General features: G+C 39.9%; 1 protein-coding gene across 2 annotated transcripts in view; it reads right to left on the bottom strand.

Moving 5' to 3' along the window:
- LOC127567453 (protein sel-1 homolog 3-like) overlaps positions 1 to 19,686 on the bottom strand; it is a 74,058-nt gene extending 54,372 nt beyond the window's left edge. The window contains exons 1-9 of one of the 2 annotated variants that reach the window (XM_052010374.1): positions 19,554 to 19,686; positions 19,284 to 19,433; positions 11,157 to 11,721; positions 6,742 to 6,868; positions 6,287 to 6,408; positions 3,698 to 3,813; positions 3,406 to 3,464; positions 1,961 to 2,093; positions 2 to 137 (exon numbers count right to left, since the gene is read on the bottom strand). In XM_052010374.1, coding sequence (XP_051866334.1) covers positions 2 to 137; positions 1,961 to 2,093; positions 3,406 to 3,464; positions 3,698 to 3,813; positions 6,287 to 6,408; positions 6,742 to 6,868; positions 11,157 to 11,721; positions 19,284 to 19,382 — 1,357 coding nt within the window. In that variant the 5' untranslated portion in view covers positions 19,383 to 19,433; positions 19,554 to 19,686. Of the gene's footprint in view, position 1; positions 138 to 1,960; positions 2,094 to 3,405; positions 3,465 to 3,697; positions 3,814 to 6,286; positions 6,409 to 6,741; positions 6,869 to 11,156; positions 11,722 to 19,283; positions 19,434 to 19,553 lie in introns of those variants that run through there. The other variant, XM_052010375.1, reaches the window with a different exon arrangement.
- Positions 19,687 to 22,156: the final 2,470 nt, after the last annotated feature.

Below are 22,156 nucleotides of genomic sequence, written 5' to 3'. Positions count from 1 at the left end.
CTCTTTTGCTCAATTTTCTTGTGTAATCCAAGGGACTTGAAATGCTTGATGATGAGTGTATTGAGACATTTACATTTTTGATAGTACTGATCAATATGTTTGTCGATATTGTGAGCAGTTACAAGAGGATTTGAAATCTGCAATTATGAGACAGAAATTATTTGGTATGTTATGTGCATAAATCCTTTGCCTATGTACCTCCTTGTAAATATGGTTTCTTGAAAAGATAATGTATTATTTTGTTCAGTGGCAAAGGTGGTAGGATGGAAGAAAGAGAGAACATTTCTGACTGATTTCTGATTTTGTAAGAATATCAAGATTTGTTAAAATTATAAAAGAGTTCCCTTTAAATTCAGTCATGTTCTCAAACAGGTAAAGTACCTTGTCTGAACATCTTTGGTCCTAGTTGGTTCAATATATTTAAGGCCTCAGGGATATTTATTCCATCAGTCTAGTCTCCCCTTTACCTGATACAGTGAGGCATTTTCCCTTCATCTCGGTGTCCATTTCATTCCTTAGGGAAACACTCCTCCCACCCTTCACCTGCCCCTATCTTCACAAGCACCAAGTTCCTTCAATTACTATCAGTATTCAGTTTTGACTCATAAATTCGATCACAGTCAATCTGTACATTTAAAACACAAGTGTAGCATTTGCCTCCAGACAGAAATGAAGGTGGGGTCCTTAGGCAGAAGACAACAGTGAATGAAGGTACAAGAGACTGCAGATGCTGGAATCTGAAGCAAAAAGCAAACTGCTGGAGGAACTCAGCAGGTCGGGCAGCATCCATAGAGGGAAATGGACAGTTGATGTTTCGGGACGAGACCTTTCATGTGGACTGAAAGTATAGAGATGAGGTAGCCAGTTTAAAGAGGTGAGGGGAAAGAGTAGGACAAGAGCTGGAAAGCGATCGGCGCATCCTGGTGAGGAGGGGTGATTGGCAGATGGAGGAGGGAAGGGTGGAAATAGTGACAGAGGCTGGGAGGTGATGGGCGGAGGCAACAAAGGGCTGCAGATGATGGAATCTGACAGGAAAGGAAGGTGGAGCTTGGAACCAAATGAGGGAGTGGGGTGGGCAGATGGGAACAGCGGGTGGAGGTGGGGAGGGGGAGGGCCTAAGTGAAAGGCATATGTGGGTAGTGGGCGGGTGGAGTAGGTGGAAGAGCAAAAAGAAACAGGGTAACAGGGGGCTGGGGGCAGGGGGTGGTGGTGTGTGTAGGAGGAACTGGTTAGACCAGTTGGAGAGAGAGAAAAGAACAGAGGGGTAGCAGGTTACCCGAAATTGGAGAACTCAATATTCATGCCATCGGGTTATAGACTACCCAGGAGAAATATGATAATGAATGAATGTCATCTTCTCAAATATTAAACACATTATCATTTTGGACAGAAAGGAACAGCCATGCTGCCAGGAATTTATCCTTTAGTGGAATAACAACACCAACATTTTGCCAGTTTTTATAATCATTATTAAAGTTCTTTCCTAGTAAATCTTCCTAGTAGTTCTTTCCTAGCTTTTCAATTGTATATAATTTATAAATGTCAGAAAACTGAAGACTTATATACAAGACTTATACGTACATTGACATATACATACATACACTGATATATACAAGACTTAATTGCATGTGTTAACCACAGAGAAGTACTTTTAGATTCAGGAGCCTATACCTCTATGTATCTAACCATCCATAAAGACTAGGAGTTGTTGTATTAATTGCTAAATTTGAACAAGTCTATTACAAACATAAAGGACGGTTTCAGAGCCTTTGTACAGGCCTTGAACAATGCAACTGAAATTGTTTTCTAATTTCAGTGAGTTTAGTTGTAAACCTGTCCAACGTCTAACTATTCACCACGGAATCAAGTGATAGTGAATGAACTATTTTTACAGTGGAGATAAATGAAAGAGCACAATTCTTGTGAGTCTATGCACGTTCACAGAACCTGACCTCTTTACCTTTCTTCCTTTTTGATCTATGACCCGGTAAATTTTCACAGGACCAAGGAATCCCTCAAAACTCCGTATGTGGTGGCTGCCTCCAAGTACAAAGTATCCAGCTGAAACATTGTGGTGAACATCTCCAGGAAAGCTGGGAAAGGATAGGATTTAAAGGCTAATAAAGTCTTGCATCATTCTGCATACAAAGGGATTAAAATATTTCTGCAATTGACACTATGTTTGCCAAATGCATCATAAAGCTGCTATGTTCATAAGAATTATTGAACACAAGTTCACTCAATTAATTACTGTTTAAGTCTACTTGCAATGGAAGAGTAAAGGAGATTAATCCCTAATCATGTTTCTCTCCTTTGTCATAGAATTTATAGGTTAAGAAAAGGACCCAGTTCCATCCAGTTCATCTCTTACCATCTTCACATCTTCAGTAATTGAAATAATCAACCTCCATTAATTAGATGATAATAGACCTACCTGTGAGGTGAGGAGTACATTGGCAGATATGAGGCAAGAAAAGCATTTATGTCCATAATCACCTTCTTCATCCTAAGAATAATATGCTTGCCTCATCACGTTCAAAACTATTGAACCCTGACTTACTTAGCAATTGTTTATGAATAAAATTGGCAATGTATATGTATTTTTAGCAAATTGCTCAATGACTTGCAGCACCTCTTCAATGTCATTTCAATATTTTCATCCCTTCCACCCTCTAACAATAAGATGGCCAAGAGCAGCAGTTTCATGAGAGTTGCATCATCTCCAAGTTTTGCTTCAAATCATGCACCATCCTGACTTGGACAGATTTCTCACTGTTTCACTGCCACAGGGTCAAAATCATTGAATCCCCTATCAAACACCACTGTGGCAATGTCATCAGCAGAAGGACTGCAGCAATGTAAGTAGAAAGTTATGTGCTGATGTCTCTATGGGAACCCTCAAAGCTCTGATTCAAAAGTGAAGTAACTACCAATGAACCATAATATATAGGTTCCAGGTACAAAATCAAATAGCGTTGAATCATACCTTTGCATTGCTTATGTTATCACAGAAATACTTGGTAGTGTAGCGGTTAGTGTAACGCTATTCCAGCGCCAGAAACCTGGGTTCAATTCTGGCCGCTGTCTAAGGAGTTTGTACATTCTCCCCGTGTCTGCGTGGGTTTCCTCTGGGTGCTCCGGTTTCCTCCCACATTCCAAAGAAGTACAAGTTAGGAAGTTGTGGGCATGCTATGTTGGCGCCAGAAGCGTGGCGACACTTGCGGGCTGCCCCCAGAACATTCTATGCAAAAGATGCATTTCACTGTGTGTTTCAATGTACATGTGACTAATAAAGATATCTTATCTATCTTAGGAAATCAAAGGTTCAGTAAATTAAGTATTAAAATTATTAAGTATTAAGTATTAAAATAAGTACTTCTTAGCTACATATTTAAATTAACTTACGTGTAAAATGCATCTTCTCTGGCTAGTAGTTTTTCTCCATAGCTGACTGTCAAAGTCATCTACAAAATATGTTGAACAAGCAAAAGTCTAATTACATATTGTTAAGCATCAACATTTTCACATAGAATTAGTTGCTGAGTTGATAATTTATTAAAATAGCATAATCAGCTGTTTTATTGAGATGAAATGTTATTTACTCCAGTGGAAAAAATGGGAAACATATTTTTCATTTGAAGGATAAAAATTATGTTTAAAGAACAGCAGGAACCATTTAATAAAAAGCATGAATTACTTGTTTGCCTTGCATGATGAAATCCAGTCGACACCATCGCCTCAATGCCAGTCTGAATTTTGATATTCCTGCAACATATTTTCCAGTGGACAATGCCACCTGAAAGTGAATATTACCTGAAGAAAATTGCAATAGCACAATTACTGTGTTAGACAAGTGGAGCTTAAACATTATGTAGACTGTGGTATACTGACCTTCTCAGTATCACCTAACTTACTCAGACCAGGAGTCCCTTTATTGTGAGTGAAATGAACCTGATGAAGGAAGAGTCTTTGACATGAAAGGTTAAATCTGTTTCTCTTTCCAAAGATGCTGCCTGACCACTGAGTGTTTCCAGCATTTTCTGTTTTTAATCTCTATTTATTGTGACAAACCGAAATAGGTGAACAAAGAGCAACATAGGAAGGGAATTGGGTGGCAGAGTTGGGTGGTACTTGTGGGTAATGTAGGAAGAGAACATTGATGATGGGATCATTTGAGGGAACAGAAGGGTTCAGCTATTGCAGAAGGTTTGGCTTTGTCTACGCTTCTCAGTAAAGCAGCCAGCATTATCAAAGATCCCAACCACCCCAGACATTCTCTCATCTCCCCTCTCCCATCAGGCAGAAGATACAAAAGCCTGAAAGCACATACCACCAGGCTCAAGGACCACTTCTATACCGCTGTTGTAAGACCATTGAACAGTCCCCTAGGACAATAAAATATACTCTTGATCTCATAATCTACCTCGTTATGGCCTTGCACCTCATTGTGTACCTGCATTGCACTTTCTCTGTATCTGTAGCACTTCAAACTGCATTCTGTTATCGTTTTCCCTTGTACTACCTCAATGCACTGTTGTAATGAAATGATCTGTATGGACGATATGCAAGACAAGTTTTTCCACTGTATCTCGGTACATGTGACAATAATAAACCAATTTACCAATTTAATGAGGTAACACACACTGTAATAACCTAAACAAACAGAAACAACAAAGAAGACTGTAAAACTACTTTTGATGATCTGAAATACACCATCTGAAAGCTTAGCAGAGATAAATTCACTAATATCTTTCAAAATTGAATTTCATAAATACCTGAAGAATAAGGTTTGAAGGGTAAGATTTGAAAGACTTTGGGGAAGGTGCAAGGTTGGGAGAACAATTGAGTTGCTCTTTCAACAGCCGGTATAATCACAATAAACTGAAAGACTTCCTTCTATGGTGTATTATTCTATAACATCTTTTCTTGGTTCCTGTTAGATTTTCTCCCTCTGGATTAGATTAATTTCCTTCCATCACCCACTCCCATGATTTCTCCCAGTTCAAATGAGCACTTCACATCCTCAACCTGAATTCATTACCTATGCTCATTGCAGTCCTCAGCAATATCATCACTCTTTCACTTTCCTCACAGTTTGCTCTCCCATATTTGAAACCTGTTGCCACCACCACAATTCATAAAAAAACTACTACCAACCATTGCATCCCCTCAAATCACTTCATCATCAATCTCATCTTCCTACACTGCCCTCAAGTGCTTCATGCTATCGACTCCCTGCCCATTTGGCTTTCTGTTCGCCTGTTTCAATTTGTTTCTTCAGCAGTAAAACCATGCTGCATAAAATCAAAAAAGGTGTCTAAAGCATAGAAGCCATGGTAGGCCATCCAATTTCTCTGTCCTTTTACAGCTGGCCACCACCCCTGTAACCTTTTCCAAAACATCTTTTACTTCTTCGATTTCTATCTGCCTCAAGCCAAATGGTACAATGGCTTAAAACTACTTCTCCGGTCTTCTTCTTAGACAATCCCTAGGGATCAAGTGTGACTTCATTCCACTTCAGTTTTTTGGGTTCTGAAATGGCTAATGAGTCCAGTGTGGGAACAATAGACTCATCCTTAGTTTGGGCAAGATAGAGATTGGCACAATGGGCAGTGGTAGTTTATGAGAAATTGCACTCCTTCTGCCACTTGCATAGGGCCTCTCTGTGCTCCTGATGCATGACCTCAAGGTTCTCAATAGCATCCCAAGTGCTCCTTCTCCACTTTGAATGGAACCAGACATCGCCAGAAGTTGGTGGGTTGCCAGGTGGACAGAGGAAATGTTACAAGTATGTGCTCTAACCAAATAAGGTTGGAGCACATGCTTGTAACATTTCCTGTGTCTGCCTGGTAACCTCTTCCTACAACAGAGATCGGATTAGAGTGTCTGTTTCAGGAATCAGGCGTTGGGTGTGCAAACAATGAGACATGCCCAACATGGCAATATGGGGTATGTTGACCTAGGGAAGAACACTGATGGTGGTTCACAGGTCCCTGCAGTGAATTTGGAGGATTTTGTGGAGACATCAACGATGGTACTTTCCTTGTGCCTTGAGATGTCTACAAGGAGGTAATCCAAGCCTCAGAAGCATGTAAGAGAGCAGAGGGCACTGCTGCTCAGTAGACCATAAATTCTGTGACAGGTCTAATACCTTGAACTTCAAACCCCCTTTTCCTCCATTGACCAAATCATCTGCTCAGCAATGAGAAAATTGAAATCTCCAAATCTTGTCTTGATGGCTTTGGTTAAATACATTTGGCAACTTCAGAATCTCACAGAAGCTTACCATTTGTTGTAAGAAACAGCAATGGGGTGCCATACTTCTGATTTTCATTGACCTGATGGAAGATCCCACAAAGATGCTGTTTGCATGTGTGGAGTACATAAATCCAGATTGATACAATGAACCTATCAGACATTTTTGAAGAAATAATCTGATTAAATAACATGAAAATGCTATAAGTAACAGAGAATGATAGACTAATCTACAAAATAACATCACAAGCAGCTTACTATGTATATTTTCATATGTTTGGCATGTTACCTGCTTCTTTAAAAACACTCATTGTTGTGTACCCTTTCTGCTTTGCCTAAATTTAAATTAGGAGGGACTAATTAGAATAATTATTTAACTCTTCTGTAGGTAGTCATGATATCTGAAGTATCAACTACAAACTCTTCCCAACAATGACTATTTGTAATGTGCACATAAATTGGAATATTTGCGGTTGCTGGCCATACCTTGGATTATTGATAAGTTGTTTACCAGTCATTTCCATTTCTAGGTTATTAAATTTTTTTAGTCTTTTTGTTATTCCATCACTCAAGCCTGTTGATGCAAATGGAAAAGAAAGTAGCTCCACAACATCTAAGGAAAAGAAAAAAAAGTTAATAAATCTATGTAAAGCTATTCAAGGCCCTGTTATCTATTATTAAATAGGATTTTATTGTAAGTCTGAGTGAAAAAAACCTAACCTAAAATTGAATCTGATGATGATTTGGTGGTACTTAGCAGAAAATCAAATATTTGCCTTAAGAGCTTGTTTTGCAATAGAGACCACATTTACAAAATATTCTGAACAAATTAACCCATTTCCAGTTAAAAGGCTCTGTTTTAAAATTTTCAGAGCTACCCTCGAATTTTGGTCTGTTGGTCATCCTCATATTTAATTGGCTCACCATTGGATGTCAGGCCTACAGTCACCAAGACACTAAGCTCTGGGGTCCCTTCACCTTTCTTTGCAACCCAAAAATCTTCTTAAAACCTACCTATCTGTTGTAATATCTCCTTTTGTTTGATAACACTCTTGTGGGATATTTTACCATACTAAGCTTGCTATATGAATTCAGGTTCCTATTTAGCTATTTATCTCATCTAATTCATATGGTGAAACATAATATTTAGAAGGCACATGCAAGCAATTTAAAAGTAAAATAGTACAATATTGTTCTAGACCATACTTTTAAATAAGATAGAACTAATTGTTGTCCAACTTGTTTCATAATTTACTCAAACAGATGTGAATCATTAATCTGCTCAAAAGCAATGGAAAAGGGTCTTAGCAGATGTTACACTAATTCTCTCTGCAAACCTTTTTACCTCATTAGATAAATAAACTACAAACCATGTACGAACTATTTTTGCTTTATTCTTTATTCAGCCAATGGCTGCTGACAAGGTTTATTGTTATTAATTGGTATTAGTTCATTTCAAAGCTAAACAGCAAGAATTATAAATGGTTTTCTTTGAACTAAATTACTTTTTGGTCTATATGTTCTGGATCAAGTCAAATCTGTTGAAGACTGATTCAGTGAAGGTGAGATCCCTGGGAGTAGGCTGAGTTGGATCATTCAATCAACCCTTCTTGCTGAAGATTGGAACAACTACTTTAGTCTTATCTTTTGCACTCATGAGCTGGATTCTGCCATCCTACAGAGGAGCCTCCTCCTCTTCCTTGTTAGTTGTTTAACTGTCCATAACTAATTCATAACTGGATGTAACATTACTGCAGAGTTTTGATCTGATCTGTTTGTTGTGGGACTGATTAGTTCTGTCTATAATGTGCTACTTCCATGCTACTGAGCACCAATAGTTCTGTGTTGTAGCTCACAAGATTGGCGCTTCATTTTTAGGATGACCTGGTGTTGCCACTGGCATCCTCCACCTCTCTTCATTGTAGAATGAGGTGTTGAGCTTACAATTTTTTATAATTCTTCTGCTGCTATGGACTGCATGCCTCATGAGTGCCCAGATTTGAGTTACTTGATCTGATTTGAGTCTACCACATTGATAGTAACCGTTTCGCAGAACACCTGCGCTCTGTCTGTAACTGCGATCTGCACAGCATCTGCAGTCCTTTGTTTCTCCAGTATTTCTCTGTGTTGAAAATCACTCAAAAGCAAAATAGATGCCAACAAGGAACAGAATGCACTGTGGGTGGGGCACAGTGATAGTGTCACAACAGGCAATGGAGGGTCACCTCAAAATATTGAGCATTAACCTCCACAAGGATTCTGCAGTAATTAATCCTGCTAGTATGGGTAAGGAATGTCAAGTAGATTTTTCCCTTGTGTTAGTTCTGCTGCTGCCAGCTGTAGACCTTTTCAAGCAGCTGTATCCTTTAGGATTTGATCTGCTTGGTCAGTAGTGGTGCTATCAATAAGAATGACATTTAGATCCCCACCCAGAGTGCATTCTGTTCCTTGTTGGCGTCTATTTTGTTTTTGAGTGACTTTCAACACAGAGAAATACTGGAGAAACAAAGGACTGCAGATGCTGTGCAGATCGCAGTTACGGACAGAGCGCAGGTGTTCTGCGAAACGGTCACCTAGTCTGTGTTTGGTCTCACCAATGTACAGGAGGCCACACTTGGAGCACCAAATGCAGTAGATGATACTTTCATGGAGAAGTACTGATTTATCAGTCAAGGGAAAGAATTAGTGGTAATCAGCTGTACATCTGTGAATGTTCTGAGGCCAAGGGACTTCACAAAGGCGTGAAATGAATGTTCAGAACAAGACCATTTCCCCAGGCTCTATGGCCAGCACTGTACTGGTTATAGGACAGGATAAACCTGGGGTAGTAATAGGAGAATCTGGGATGCTGGGTGAAAGTTCTGATTCTGACTATGTCAAGCTGCTACTGGAATAATTCCATGGATAATTCTTTCACTGCTGGCATTTCTAAGCATGTTAACTTGGAAGAGTTTGCAGGGTTGACTATTCTGAGCGTGCCTTTGTTTTTGTCAAATTCAGTATCAATGTCGACCCCAGATATCAAGAACATAAAAAATAGCAGTAGACCTACAAGCCCCTTGTGCTTGCTTTGCCATTCAACAAGATCATAGTTGTTCTTACATCCAGTTTTGCATTTATCATACTTTGCAACTGCAGTTTGTTGCAACCAAATTGGTTTTTCAAAGTATAGGATGAGTTAATCACATCGCAAAGGGTCTTAAGTCACTAACAGGCCTGATCAGATTAGGGCAGCAGATTTATTCTCTCATGGTCTTTAATAACAATCTGGTAGTTTCATAAATGGTTCACTAACACTAGATTTCTATTCAAAAGTTATTTAACTAACTGAATTTAAACTCCCTTCCTGCTATGGTGAAATTTGAAATATTTGTCTCAGGTGTCTAAATAATCACTATACTACTGTACCCAATGAACATACGTCCAAGTCTCAACATTTATAACAATAACAATAGTGTATTTATATAGCATCTCTTATGTAGCAAAAATCAAAAGGTGGCTTTGAAGAACCATTATCAAACAGAATTTTCCTGTGAGCCACATTGAGGGATAGGAGGAAAGGGATCATAGTAAGAAGCATTTTAAAGGTAAACAGAGAGATAAAGAGATGGATAGGCTGAAGGAGCTTCAACATCTGAAGGCACCAGTGCTAACAGAGGAAAAAGCCGGCATTAGAGAACAGTTACCTTAAAAAGAGACTTGTATTTCCATAATTTTCTTCACAGCCTCTGGTCATCCCAAAGGCATTTACTGCCAATGAAGTGCTTTTTGAAGTTAAGTGCAAAGGTAGGAAGCAACAGCTAATTTGTGTGCAGCTAGCTCACATGAACAATAATGCGTATTAAATTTCCTTGACATTATTTTGCAGATGGTAGGTAGCTGGTGGGGGATGGGATGGGTCAGGCAGGGAAAGGAAAGTATAACTGATGTTCGGGGTACTGGTGATAACTCCCCAGCCCTTCTTCCATATTGGTACCACAAGGAGATTTGCATCCAGATAAGAGGGTGACTGGGATGTTAGTTCACCATCTCATCCAAAAGATGGCACTTCTGACACTGCCCCACTTGCACAGGACTGCATTGAGGTGTTCACCCTGATTTCTATGCTAAAGTGTATCTTTTAGCCAAGTAGATTATCAAATGATACACAGCAGATACTTATAAGCTAAACATAGCATTCAAGGGGTTAAATTTATAGGACAGCTGTGCAGAGAGATATTGACTGATATTCAATCAGCACACTGAAGCTAATGAAAGTTGAAACCTTGGGATACTTCCAATGGAATAATGTCCCAAAGCAACATTTGACAGGTGCAAAATAATTGTCTTAATAAAAATATTAATTTCATAAAAGAAACTGTAACTATTAGTAAGAAAAGAACAAATTTTTCATCTACATCTTAAAGAAACTAATCTGGCAGAATCTAAATCAGTGGCAGATGACTTGTTAAATCATTTGATGCCAAACCAGGGAGTACAATCATCAATGTGATGAAATGAAAATTCATGAACGCCTACTTCATACATCAGTTTCCTAACTAGATTATGCAAAACTGAGAGGCAAAGTAGACATGTGGACAACAAGAACACGACTTCATTGAAATATTGAGAACATGTTGTACTTTGATTGTGTTAATGGAGTAATTTTTTAAAAATCACTTTGATTACATTGAACTTTCAGGTACTAATTCATCACTACTAACAAAAGTGACTTTTCATAAAGAAATATTTCTAGAAAGATTTCTCCAAACACTTGACGGGGGACATTTAAAAGGTATAGGGGGAAAAGAGAAAAGAAATAGGATCAGAGTTTTTACTTGGAATGAACAGCACTGTAATCACGAATGAAACGAATGGTTTACTTCTCTGCTGAAATGTATCCTTCAGTTAAGTAAGTTTACCATTTTCAAGCAAGCACTGTGGTATATGCTTTTCTTTTATTGTTTGTATCTTCTCTGTGTCCCACCGAAGGCAATGTTTATGATCTTTGTAAGGCCTTTCAAAAGGACTGAATGTCTTCAGCAATTTGTAGGTTCTAACCAGAGCTTGTTCATAAAAAGTTGCCTTATGATTCTCGTGAGCTCCCAAATTGGTATTTATAATCCAGGCTCGTAATATTACACTGCTAACAGCAACAGATTGTCTAATGAAATAGTCAGGTCTGTATAACATGATGCTTGGAAATTTCACCCACAGAGTCCGATTGCTGGAGGTATCAAGATGTTTCTTACATTTCCATTTTTTCTTGTAAATGGTGACTCCAATTTTGACATCAGTTGAAACTATCACCTCAACACCAACAGTACTAGGTTCAGAACATAAATATTGAATAGAAAGTTTATACTTGGCCACCACCATGTCAGTTGCATTAATGAATCGAATGAAATCTTTGACTGTACTATCTTCTGAGAGTTTCAAAACAGATGTAGTTTGTGTTGTTTCTGCACAGTATGTAGGCACTGGTACCTAAAGAAATATACAAAAATCAAATTTCTATTAGATCACCATTGTCGTTGTCATGATGTTTAATATTTTAATGTTAATAGTTTTAGATCTTTTAAGTACCTCATAATTCGTTAACAAAAATGCCCTTTCGAATTATGAAAGGGTAATTCACACAACACTAATAAAATCTGAGAATAAAACTTGCAATGATAATCCTGACGTTGTTGCTTTTCTATACATAAAATCCAAAATTTAACAATCACAGAATAGAATAGAAATTATTTATACATGCAATAATTGTAAATTTTCATTCTGTTTGCCATTTTAATAGCCTCAAGATATGTGCAGTAGATTACGATTGAGTAGACAACAGACCATTGACTTGCCAAGTTTCTACTGAACTGCTGAAGCTAAAAGTTTCCAACACCAAAAAGTTCACCTGTGGTACTTATGAGTAGCTTCAGCAGAACTATGGGGCTGAAAAACAGGACAACATATCTTTTGATAAATTGCATTGTTCTCCTGTCTACTGACTGAGCAAATCTAGTTTATTACTCGGAAAATGATTGGAGTAGGAGACCAAACTTTAAATTTCAATTTCACTTCCATCCCCAAGGGTCAACAAACCTGGATGCCAGAGATACTCATGCCCCATAATGGTCAGAATATAAATGACAAAAATTATTTTTGTATTTACATTGCATTGTAATCCATCTGTTTATTTGTGACATTTGGGGGGGGGGGGGGGCTTTTCTAAAATTAGTTGGATTTAATCTAAGAGTTTATGAGCAGAAGACATGTAAAACTCCCATACACACAGAGTTGTAAGGCAATGGAATTCACATCTGATTTAGTGGCTAAGGCAGAACAAGTTGAACAGGATATGAAAACAGGATGCATAAACATGCTAAGCACATGATTAGAGCAGGAGTAGGCCATACGGTGCTGCACTTCTATATTAATTTCTCTTATCCATTCTATTCCTATATTCCAGAATTCCCTTGGTTCCCAAAAACTTATCACTCTTAGGCTTGAACATACTCATCAACTGATAATCTACAGCCACCAGGATAAGAAAACTCTAAAGGTTTGAAAACCTCAGAGTGAAGGAAATGTTCCTCATTTCAGAAATGGCCATTTCCCTTGCCATATCTGAGAACTTTAGTGTATAGCTAATATCAAGACATTTCAGGCTAAGGGCTACGGGCCAAGGGGATGAACAGCTGCAATGCCAGGTTCACAAGTGACTCTGGAGTCCGTAGTCTTTCGAAGTACATTAACCTAGATATAGCTCGGACGTCCCCAGAACACCAGTGATCTTCACAAAATACCAGAGATTCTGGGTCAAAACTGGAGACTTCCGGTATATGCAATTTAATGAGACAATGATCCCTGGTTCGGGATTTTTCAGACAGAGAAGAAATCCTCTCACATATACTTTCCAAGACCACTTAAAAAATTATATATTCCATTATTCTAAACCCCAGAGAATACAAGACAACTCTTTTTTCCTCCTCCAGGGATCATTCAATCCAGCAAATCCACATCTCTTCTAAGACAAGTACGTCCTTCTTTAGGTAAAACAGCACACAATACTTTAGGTGTATCCTCAGCAAAGCTGAATAAAAGTGTAGCAACATTGACCCTTATACAATAACCCTTTGATATATTGTCAATCTAAATAGCACTTTACTTCTGGTACATTTACTTTCTCTGATCCATGTCCTCCAATTACCGACCCCAAGTCTTCCAATTACAAACATTTACCAATCTCACAGCTTCAAAAAATATTCTTGTATACCCTATTCTTTTACATTCTTCCTTCCATGGTGGCTATTTTCATATTTTCCTAAATAATGCATGTCCAGTCACTCAACCAGTTTATATATCTTCACAGACACCTTGCATCCTTCCCACTGTTTACTTTCCCATTTAGTTTTGTATCATCAGTGCCATACAATCTGTCATTGATATATATTATAAACAGCTGAGGCTCAAGGAGCAATTCCTGTAGTACTCCAATAGTTAAGCTCAATCAAACTGAAGATTACCTTTTTATTTATGTCCTCTGTTTTCTAACTGTCAGCCAATTCCTTAGCGATGCTAATATGCTGCCACCAATCTCTTGACCCCCAACCTTGTGTGCCCCAACAACCTTAGTGGTACTTCTTCAAAAGCCCTCTTAAAATCCAAATCATTTTTTATTTATTGAATATGAGAATTGCTGGCAAGGCCCAGTTTCAATTGCCCTGGGGTAGCACAGTGGTGCAGCAAGTGAAGCTGCTGCCTCACAGCTCCAGCAACCCAGGTTAGATCCCATCCGTGTGGAGTTTGCATGTTCTCCCTATGATCACGTGGGTTTGCTCTAGCTGCTCTGGTTTCCTCCCAAATCCCAAGGATATGCAGAACAGTAGGTTAATTGGCCTCTGTAAATTGCCCCAAGTGTGTAGGTGAAAGGTAGAACCTGGGGAGGAGTTGATGGGAATGTGGGGAGAATAAAATGGGTTAAGATAGGATTAGTGTAAAAATGGGTGGTTGATGGTCAGCTCGGATGAGGTGGATCAAAGGTCTCCTTCTATGTTATATCTCTCCATGACTCTGGACTATGGGTGAGCCATCTTCATTAATTGCTGCAGGACTTCCAATAAAGATACTCTCAGTGCTGTGGCACAGGGAGTTTCAGCAATTAGATCCAATGAAAGTGAAGGAAAAATGATAGAGTTTCATGTCAGGATAGGTATGACTTTCAGTGGGAGGGGGAGATAAGGACCACCTGCAGGTGATTGTGGTGCCATAATCCTACTATATTTACTAGTTCCTGGTGGCAGAGGTCATGGGTTTGGGAGGTACCATCAGAGTAGCCTTGTGAAGCAACTGCAGCGTACTTTGTAAATGACACCAACTACAGCCATACTGTGTTAGCAGTGAAAGAAGTTAAAGTTTAAGGCAATAGGGATGGGGATACCAACTAGTGGGCATCTAGTCATAAGTGGTGTTGAGCTTCCTTATTGTTGTTGGAGATGCACTGATCACACATTTCTTTGTGTATAATGGAAAGGCTTTGGGGAGTTAGCAGGTGAGTCACTTACAGCAGGCTACATTGCCTCTGAACTGCTTTGCAGCCACAGTTTTTATGTGGCTGGTCCAGTTTGATTTCTGGTCAAAGGAGACCCCACCCCATCCAGATTTTGATAGCCTCCATTGAAAGTCATGGGTAGGTGCTGGAGATTGTCATTACCTAGAGATTGTGTGGTGTGAATGCTACTTGTCACTTATCAGCCCTTACCTGAATGTTGACTAGTTTTGCTGCTACATTTTGTGAGGACTTGTGAATGGAACTAATTGTGCAATCGTCATTGAAACTACACACTTCTGACTTTATGATGGGAGGAAGATCATTGATGAAGCAGTTAAAGGGGCTTAGGGTGAGGCCGCTGTCCTAAAGAACTCCCATTGACCTCCAACAAACATAACCATCTTAATGCAGAGTATGACTCCAGCCAGTGGTAACTTTCTCCTCTAATGCCACTCTTACCTCACATCTGGAATTCTGCTCTTTAGTCCATGTTTGGGCTAAGGCTGAGATGAAGTTTGGAGCTGAGTGGTCCTGTGAAATCCAAACTGGGTATTGGTTGTTAGTGATTGGGAAGCAAATAGCTACTTTAGATTTATCCTGCTTTTCATGGTGAACAAAACATATTTAGACAATTTTCTACTTTTCTGGGTAGATGCCAGTGTTGTAAATGTACTAGAGCAGCTTGGCTAGAGGCACAGCTAGTTCCAGAGTGCAGGTCTTCGGTACTACAGCCAGGATATTGTCTAGTCCCATAATCTTTGCTGTATCCGGTGCTCTCAGAAATTAGTAGAGCTTAAAACCATCAACAACTAACCAATCAGTTCCATCCCTAATGCTGACCTGAATCAATCATCTCCTTGCCTTCCTTTGGTGTTGCACTACGATTTTTGAATTACTCCTTTTGCTTTCTTTGTGTTTTTTAATCTAACTCCTTCATCCTCTCTTAGCTGTCAATGCCCATTTCTCTCTTTTGAGCTACTCCTTGTGTTTATTGAAGAACCAATATAATATTCCTTTTCCCTGCTTCACTGAATTCTCCCAATCACCAATATCCTGAACTTTTCATTTTGTACAATAAGTACATGCCACTTAATCCAAGTCTGGAACAAGGCTACAAGGACATCTGGAGCAAGCTGTCATGGCAAAACACAAACCTAGCATCAGTTGGCAAGACATAGGTAAGTAAGTGCCACTTGTTAGCACTGCTGAGAAAACCTTCCTTCACCTTGCTTATGATTAGTACGATAGTAATTTGCCGAGGAGAATTGACCTTGCATTTTTGGACAGGGCATTTTTGGACAATTTTCCATATTTGATTGATTGGTGACAAAATTGTAATTGTTCTGTAACAAACAGGCTGCAAGCACAACTAATTCTGGAGCATTGCAGCAGAAATGTTTCCCAGTCCCATATTCTTTGCTGCATCTAGTGCTTTCAGCTGCTTCCTGATATGAAATGAGTTGGCTGAACATTAGCTTTTGTGATGGCGGCAGCTTCAGGAAGAAGTGGAGATGGAACATTCACCCAGTACTTTGATTGAAGATGGTTGCAAATGCTTCAGCCTTTTCTTTGGTACTCACATCTTGGCTTCTACCAAAGTTGAGAATGGAAATATTCTTGCAGCCTCTTCCTCCAGTTAGCTGTTTAATTGCCCACCTCCACTCACAACTGATTATGGCAGGACTGGAGAACTTTGATCTGATCGGTAAGCTGCAAAATCACTTACCTCTGCCCACTGCATAACGCTTTTGCTGTTTAACATGCAAGTACTCCTAAGCTACTGCTAGCAAGTCCCTGTACACTCCTTATTAAACCAGGATTGATCCACTGGTGTAAAGTAATGGCGGAATGAGGGATATTCAGAACATGAAGTTCCAGAATTGGTTCTGCATCTATCCCATATAACATGATGAAAATGCCACACAATACAATAAAGTGTGTTTTCAAAGTTGGGGCTTTGCCTCCACGAGGAGTATCTAGTGGTCATTCCTACCATTAATGTAAGGGGACTGCTGCCAGTAGATTGGTGGGAACAAGGTCAAACCTGTTTACCCATGTGTTAGTCCATTCATCATTTGCTGTAAACCTAGTTTGGATGCTATGTCCTTCAGGCCTTGCCCAATTGGTCAGTGCTTTTGCTATCAAGACATTCTTGGTGATGGGCATTGAAGTTTCCTACCCAGACTATATCCTGTGACCTTGCTACTCTCAGGCTTCTTCCAAGTGTGTTCCAAAGTAGAGAAGTATTGGTTCAGCAGCTGAGAGAGTGATAATCAGCAGGATTTTTCCTTGTTTGTGTCTGAGCAGATGCCATGAGACTGTAATGGGTTCTGGAGTCAATGTTGCAGATTCCCTCCTGCTGTTATTCTATTGTGCCACTACCTCTGAAGGCTTATTCTGCCACCAGGATATGATGTACCCAAGGTTGGTTAGAGATGTCCACAACATTTTAAGTACAATTATGACAGCTCTCCCAATTTAGATACCAGTCCCCAGATGACTGTGCAAGGTTGACTAGACTGGATACTAGGTCAATGTCGGGTGATGCATCTGGTTTTATTTTTATTATTTCAATGTAACATTTTTGATATGACTATTTGGCTTTCTAGGCCATTTCAAAGGGCAGGTAAGAACCAGCCACATTGCTGTATGTCTGAAGTCAGATATAGGATATTGAATTTCCTTAATTAAAGGATATTTGGGAACCAGATAGAATTTATGACATTCTGGTGGTTTTGTGATCGCCATTCCTGAGACTGGCTATTTTAAAAATTCTATGTATTGATTCCCCTTACCCTGCTGGTTACATCTTTGAGAAACTCCCCTGAATTATTAAACATAATTCCATTTCCATAAAACCATGTTGGCTCTGCCTCAGCAAGTATCCTGTTTTCAAGCTGTTAATAAAAAAGTACTAGTGTTCTTCCAACCACCAATAACATGCTAACTGACCTTGATTCTCCATTTTCCCTCTCCCTTTTTTATTGAAAGCAGCATTATCATTAATATTTTCCAAATAATAGAGACCATTTTAGAATCTAGATAACTCTGGCTGATTAAAGTTAATACATACACTCTGTGGCTACATCATTTACAAATCACAAGGTCCAAGATATGTATTAGCTTTATGCTCAATAAATTTTTTCAGTATTGATATTATTTATTGTTAAGTTCTTTGCTCTCATTAGACTTCCAGTCTCCACAATTTCTTATAGGAATATTTGCTTATACGGAGCACAAGTGGGCCAAATGGCCTGTTTCCCTGTTGTAATTTTAAAATATTTCCAACAGGGTAAAAACAAGGAATCAAAATTTGGCAGCTTTGGATTTTACTCAAAATTCCATTCTCCCCTCAGGTAGTCGGTCATGTGCTTTCTCCCACATCTCAGGAACTCAGTCACCATGGTACTTCCTCAGAGGAAGCAAAGAGATAGATATGACTCCACCTTCTCTTCAGTTTCATTTGTACCCATTTTGGGTCTTCAAGATTGAACGTCTCCAGAAACCATAATGTTTGGACATCAAATACCAGCCTAGATTTTCCGTATGGTGTGATTTATTCATTTTTATACAGAAAATACAAAAGGTTCTTGATATCTCACAGGGAGTTGAGCCAGTATTTGTGAGAGTAACATGTCTGTCCCAAATTATGCAGCAATTAGTGGGTGGCGTTCACAACTCCAGGCGTGCCTTTTTCTTATTATGAATGGCAAGTACATTAGACGTCACTATTTTCCAATCAGTTCTGGAGCATAGAAACTATTTTTGCTGTCATTTTGCTTCAAGATGAATGTGAAAGCCATGGATAGAAGGTAGAACAAAGAACAGTATAGCACAGGACCAGGCCCTTCGTCCACGATGTCTGTGCTGAACACGATGCCGATTTAAACTAGATCTCTTCTGCTTGTACATGATCCATTCCCTGCATATTCACGTGTCTCACAGGCTCTTAAACGCCATTCATAAAAATTATATCAGGAATAGGAGACTTTAGTTCCGAGACAGCAACAGAACTATAATCTTTTTTTTACAACAGAGAAGGCCAAAAGGAGATCAGATTGAAGTGCTGATAACTGTGAAGTTTCACAATAAGGTAAGTCAGTGGAAACTGACTCATAAATTGGAAACTTAACTCATAATTTCAGAGTCAACAAAGTAGCACGAGAGAATGGGGAGATGACTTTGATTTAAACGGTTCGTTATGAGATAGAATCGCCTACCAGAACTGTACCAGCATATGAACCCCAAATAGCTTTCCAAAACTGTTTGAACATTTAAAAAAAAATATATTGGGAAACGGCAGGGGAGTAAAATGCGATGTTTTCAGGCACAATGGTTTAAATCGCCTCTTGTACATTTCCTTAGCGCATAATCGTCCCGCTCAAATAATGTCACTGTCACCAACAGTGCGGGGCAAAAGAACAGGATGCAGTTTGTCAAAGACGCACTTAGGTAAACAGTAATCTTGGCGTCAGCATGCCTTATATCCCTGTTCAGTTTCACTTACCAGCATAAATAACCACCCGAGACAGTGCAGCCAGTGGGATTTCCTCATTCTCTTGTAAGTGGCCATTGCACACGACCTGGTCACCATCGCAACTTCCATTGCTTTGCATTTTCCATTTGTGTCTTTCTTTTTACTTCTTCGAATTGGACACTATTTTAAGAAGAGTTTAGCGATTAGAGGCTTAAGTGTTTAAACTATGTACAAATCATTTCAGAAGTTCTAGGAAAGACGATCTGACTTTTGCCAGTCTGACGACCCGTTCTCACTTACTTGTGATCCCAGGCTGAGAGCAAGAAAACACCCCAGCTAACAGGTGGATACAGTCTCACCTGGTGGTCACTATTGACTCAGCCCGGGTAAATCTGACAGACGTGGAACAGCAGCAGGTACTTCCGGGAGCTGCGCGGCCAATAGGAGTGTCGGCCACTGCGCAATCCAGGAAGATCCGAGCGTCTCCTGACGGCGCACAACGACCCTCGGGTGAAATTGATGGGACGAAACCGCCCGGTATCTCCCTCTGAGCTTTTCCACTATGTGCGGGCTTTCCCGTGCTTTCCTTGCTGAGATAAGTTCCCCTTTTCATTTACCCCTCTAAAATCCCATGGATGTGCGTGCACAGTATGGGGTGGGTGTGAGCAAATATCAATCACCAAATCTCCAGTCATTTCCTCCAATTGCGGTATTTATTCTGCGCCAGGTAAGTTTTGGTTCAAGAGGCACAAGAAATTCTGCAGCTGCCGGAATCTGGAGCAACACACAAATAGTGCTGGAGGAACTCAGCAGGTCAGGCAGCATCCATGGAGGGAAATCAACAGTCGACGTTTCGGCCCGAGACCCTTCATCAGGACACAGTTTTAATTCCACCTGTGCCACGTGTTCTCAAACAGGAAAAAATGGTTTTAACCCTATCACAGCCCACTGGTCGCTTGAAACTTATATTAACTGAATTCCTCATTAAACGGCAGAGTTTTTCCTAATGGACTATTATTGTTCAAAATATTAAACTGATGAATCACAATGTCAACTTAAGAAATATATTAACCAAAGTGGTCTTTCTGACTTTTTTTTCCCAATGTAAAAGTTTAGTTGCCTTAGTTTTAAATTATTAAAGCACCTCAGTTTGGAATAAATGGGTTCTTTCTTCAAATATTGAAAAAAAGCAAAGGAAGTTATACTGGCCAACAAGTTGTGCTTTTGATTTCACGTTAGAGTTACCACATTTTTGAAATAAAGTATTGACTAATTACCAAAAGTTTACAACTAATATGGAAGTCAGTTACCAATTCCGTCGCCAAGATGACAACATTTCTGTGCACATGAGTCCTGAGAAAGGAACAACTAATCCAGGAAGCCAACATTAAGTTAGTTTGTGTGTTGAATCAATCACTGAAGTAGCCCAGGTCATATCAGCATAAAATATATCGTTCTGGTTGTTAGACCCAATTATTCCCAGCCTCAGAACTAATCCTGAAGTTCCATACATCAGGTCATATCCAAAACAAAATCCATGAAATAGCGGCATAGATAAAGATAAATGGGAACAATCTAATAAGCATTACATAGACATAGTCACAAGGAGATCAAAGTTTGGTAGTCAATATTAAGGAATATTTCATATTTTGGAAGGACACTCAAGAAAAAAAGATAGTAGGATAGTTCTGCTCATAAGCAATGAAGTAAGTATAATTGTGAGATACAACTTAGGCATAGGGATCTGGAGCCCATTTGGGTGGAGGTAAAAATTGCAAGGAAAAGACTGTGGTAAGTGGAGTGTTTCCTTGGAGCACAGGAGACTGAGAGGTGATTTTATAGAGGTGTATAAGATCATGAGGGGCATAACTAGGGTGAATGCACTCAGTTTTTTTTCCCCAGTGTTGGGGAATCAAGAACTAGAGGGCAGAGGTTTAAGGTGAGAGAGGAAAGATTGAATAGGAACTTAAGGGGCAACGTTTTACACAGAGGGTAGTATGTATACGGAATGAACTGCCAGAGGAAGTGGTTGAGAGGCATGTAACAAGAATTGGCTGGAACAGATTGGGAAGGTAAAACAAAAATTAGGTCTGTGGAAACGGCGTTCTTTGTCAGTACTGGGAAGAACTTGGTTATCAGGTGTGATATGCTCTCAGGGCTGCTGTACTTGGCACAGGTGTGGCCTGTTCCTCGCTCCTCTGCCTCAGCAATCACCTGGGATGTCGTCCAGTTTATCTGGGGGCTCCAAGGTGAAGTGGGTCCGATGGGTCACAGTGCACAAGTCCCCAGAGAATGGGGGCAAGAGTGTACCAAATGTTGCCCTCATCCTGATGACCACCTTTGTGTGTGGCTATATTAGGGCGGTGCGTGGATCCAAAGTATGTGGGCATCAATGTCACTGTACTGACGTTCTACCCTATCCCTGGTGTTGCAGAAGATAGGCCTGGCCCTGTTACCATGCAATGTCCCAGTCAGCTGGACGTTGCTGCACTACATGTCCTTTGTGGAAGAGTACTTCTAAGTAAACACCTTTGACCACAAGTCCATCAGACAGTGGTCGGCACAGAACATCCTGCAGATACTGCGGGACGGGGACTCCATGGATACTGTGGGGTGGTTTCCTGAGCAGACTGTCCAAACCATCTGGCAGAATGCCTCATCACCAGATCTCATCAACAGGCACCAAGACCAAACTTGACTGGTGGTGAGGAGGGGCGCTCCCTGTCAGTCTTCCTATACAGACGACATATCACCCCCAATGTACGCTGCCCTTGGGATGGCTGCAGAGGGGAAGAAACGGTCATCCACCTCTTTGCAGACTGTGGGTTTGCTAAGAGGGTGTGGAGACAGATGCAATGGTCCGTGTCCCAGTTCATTCCCAGCAGCTGCATGACAGAGGTCTC

Source organism: Pristis pectinata, chromosome 2 (genome assembly GCF_009764475.1).
Source record: "Pristis pectinata isolate sPriPec2 chromosome 2, sPriPec2.1.pri, whole genome shotgun sequence".
In the NCBI taxonomy this organism is placed as follows: domain Eukaryota; kingdom Metazoa; phylum Chordata; class Chondrichthyes; order Rhinopristiformes; family Pristidae; genus Pristis; species Pristis pectinata.
The sequence above is the reverse complement of the archived record's forward strand: the minus strand, read 5'-3'. Positions and strand labels throughout refer to the sequence as shown.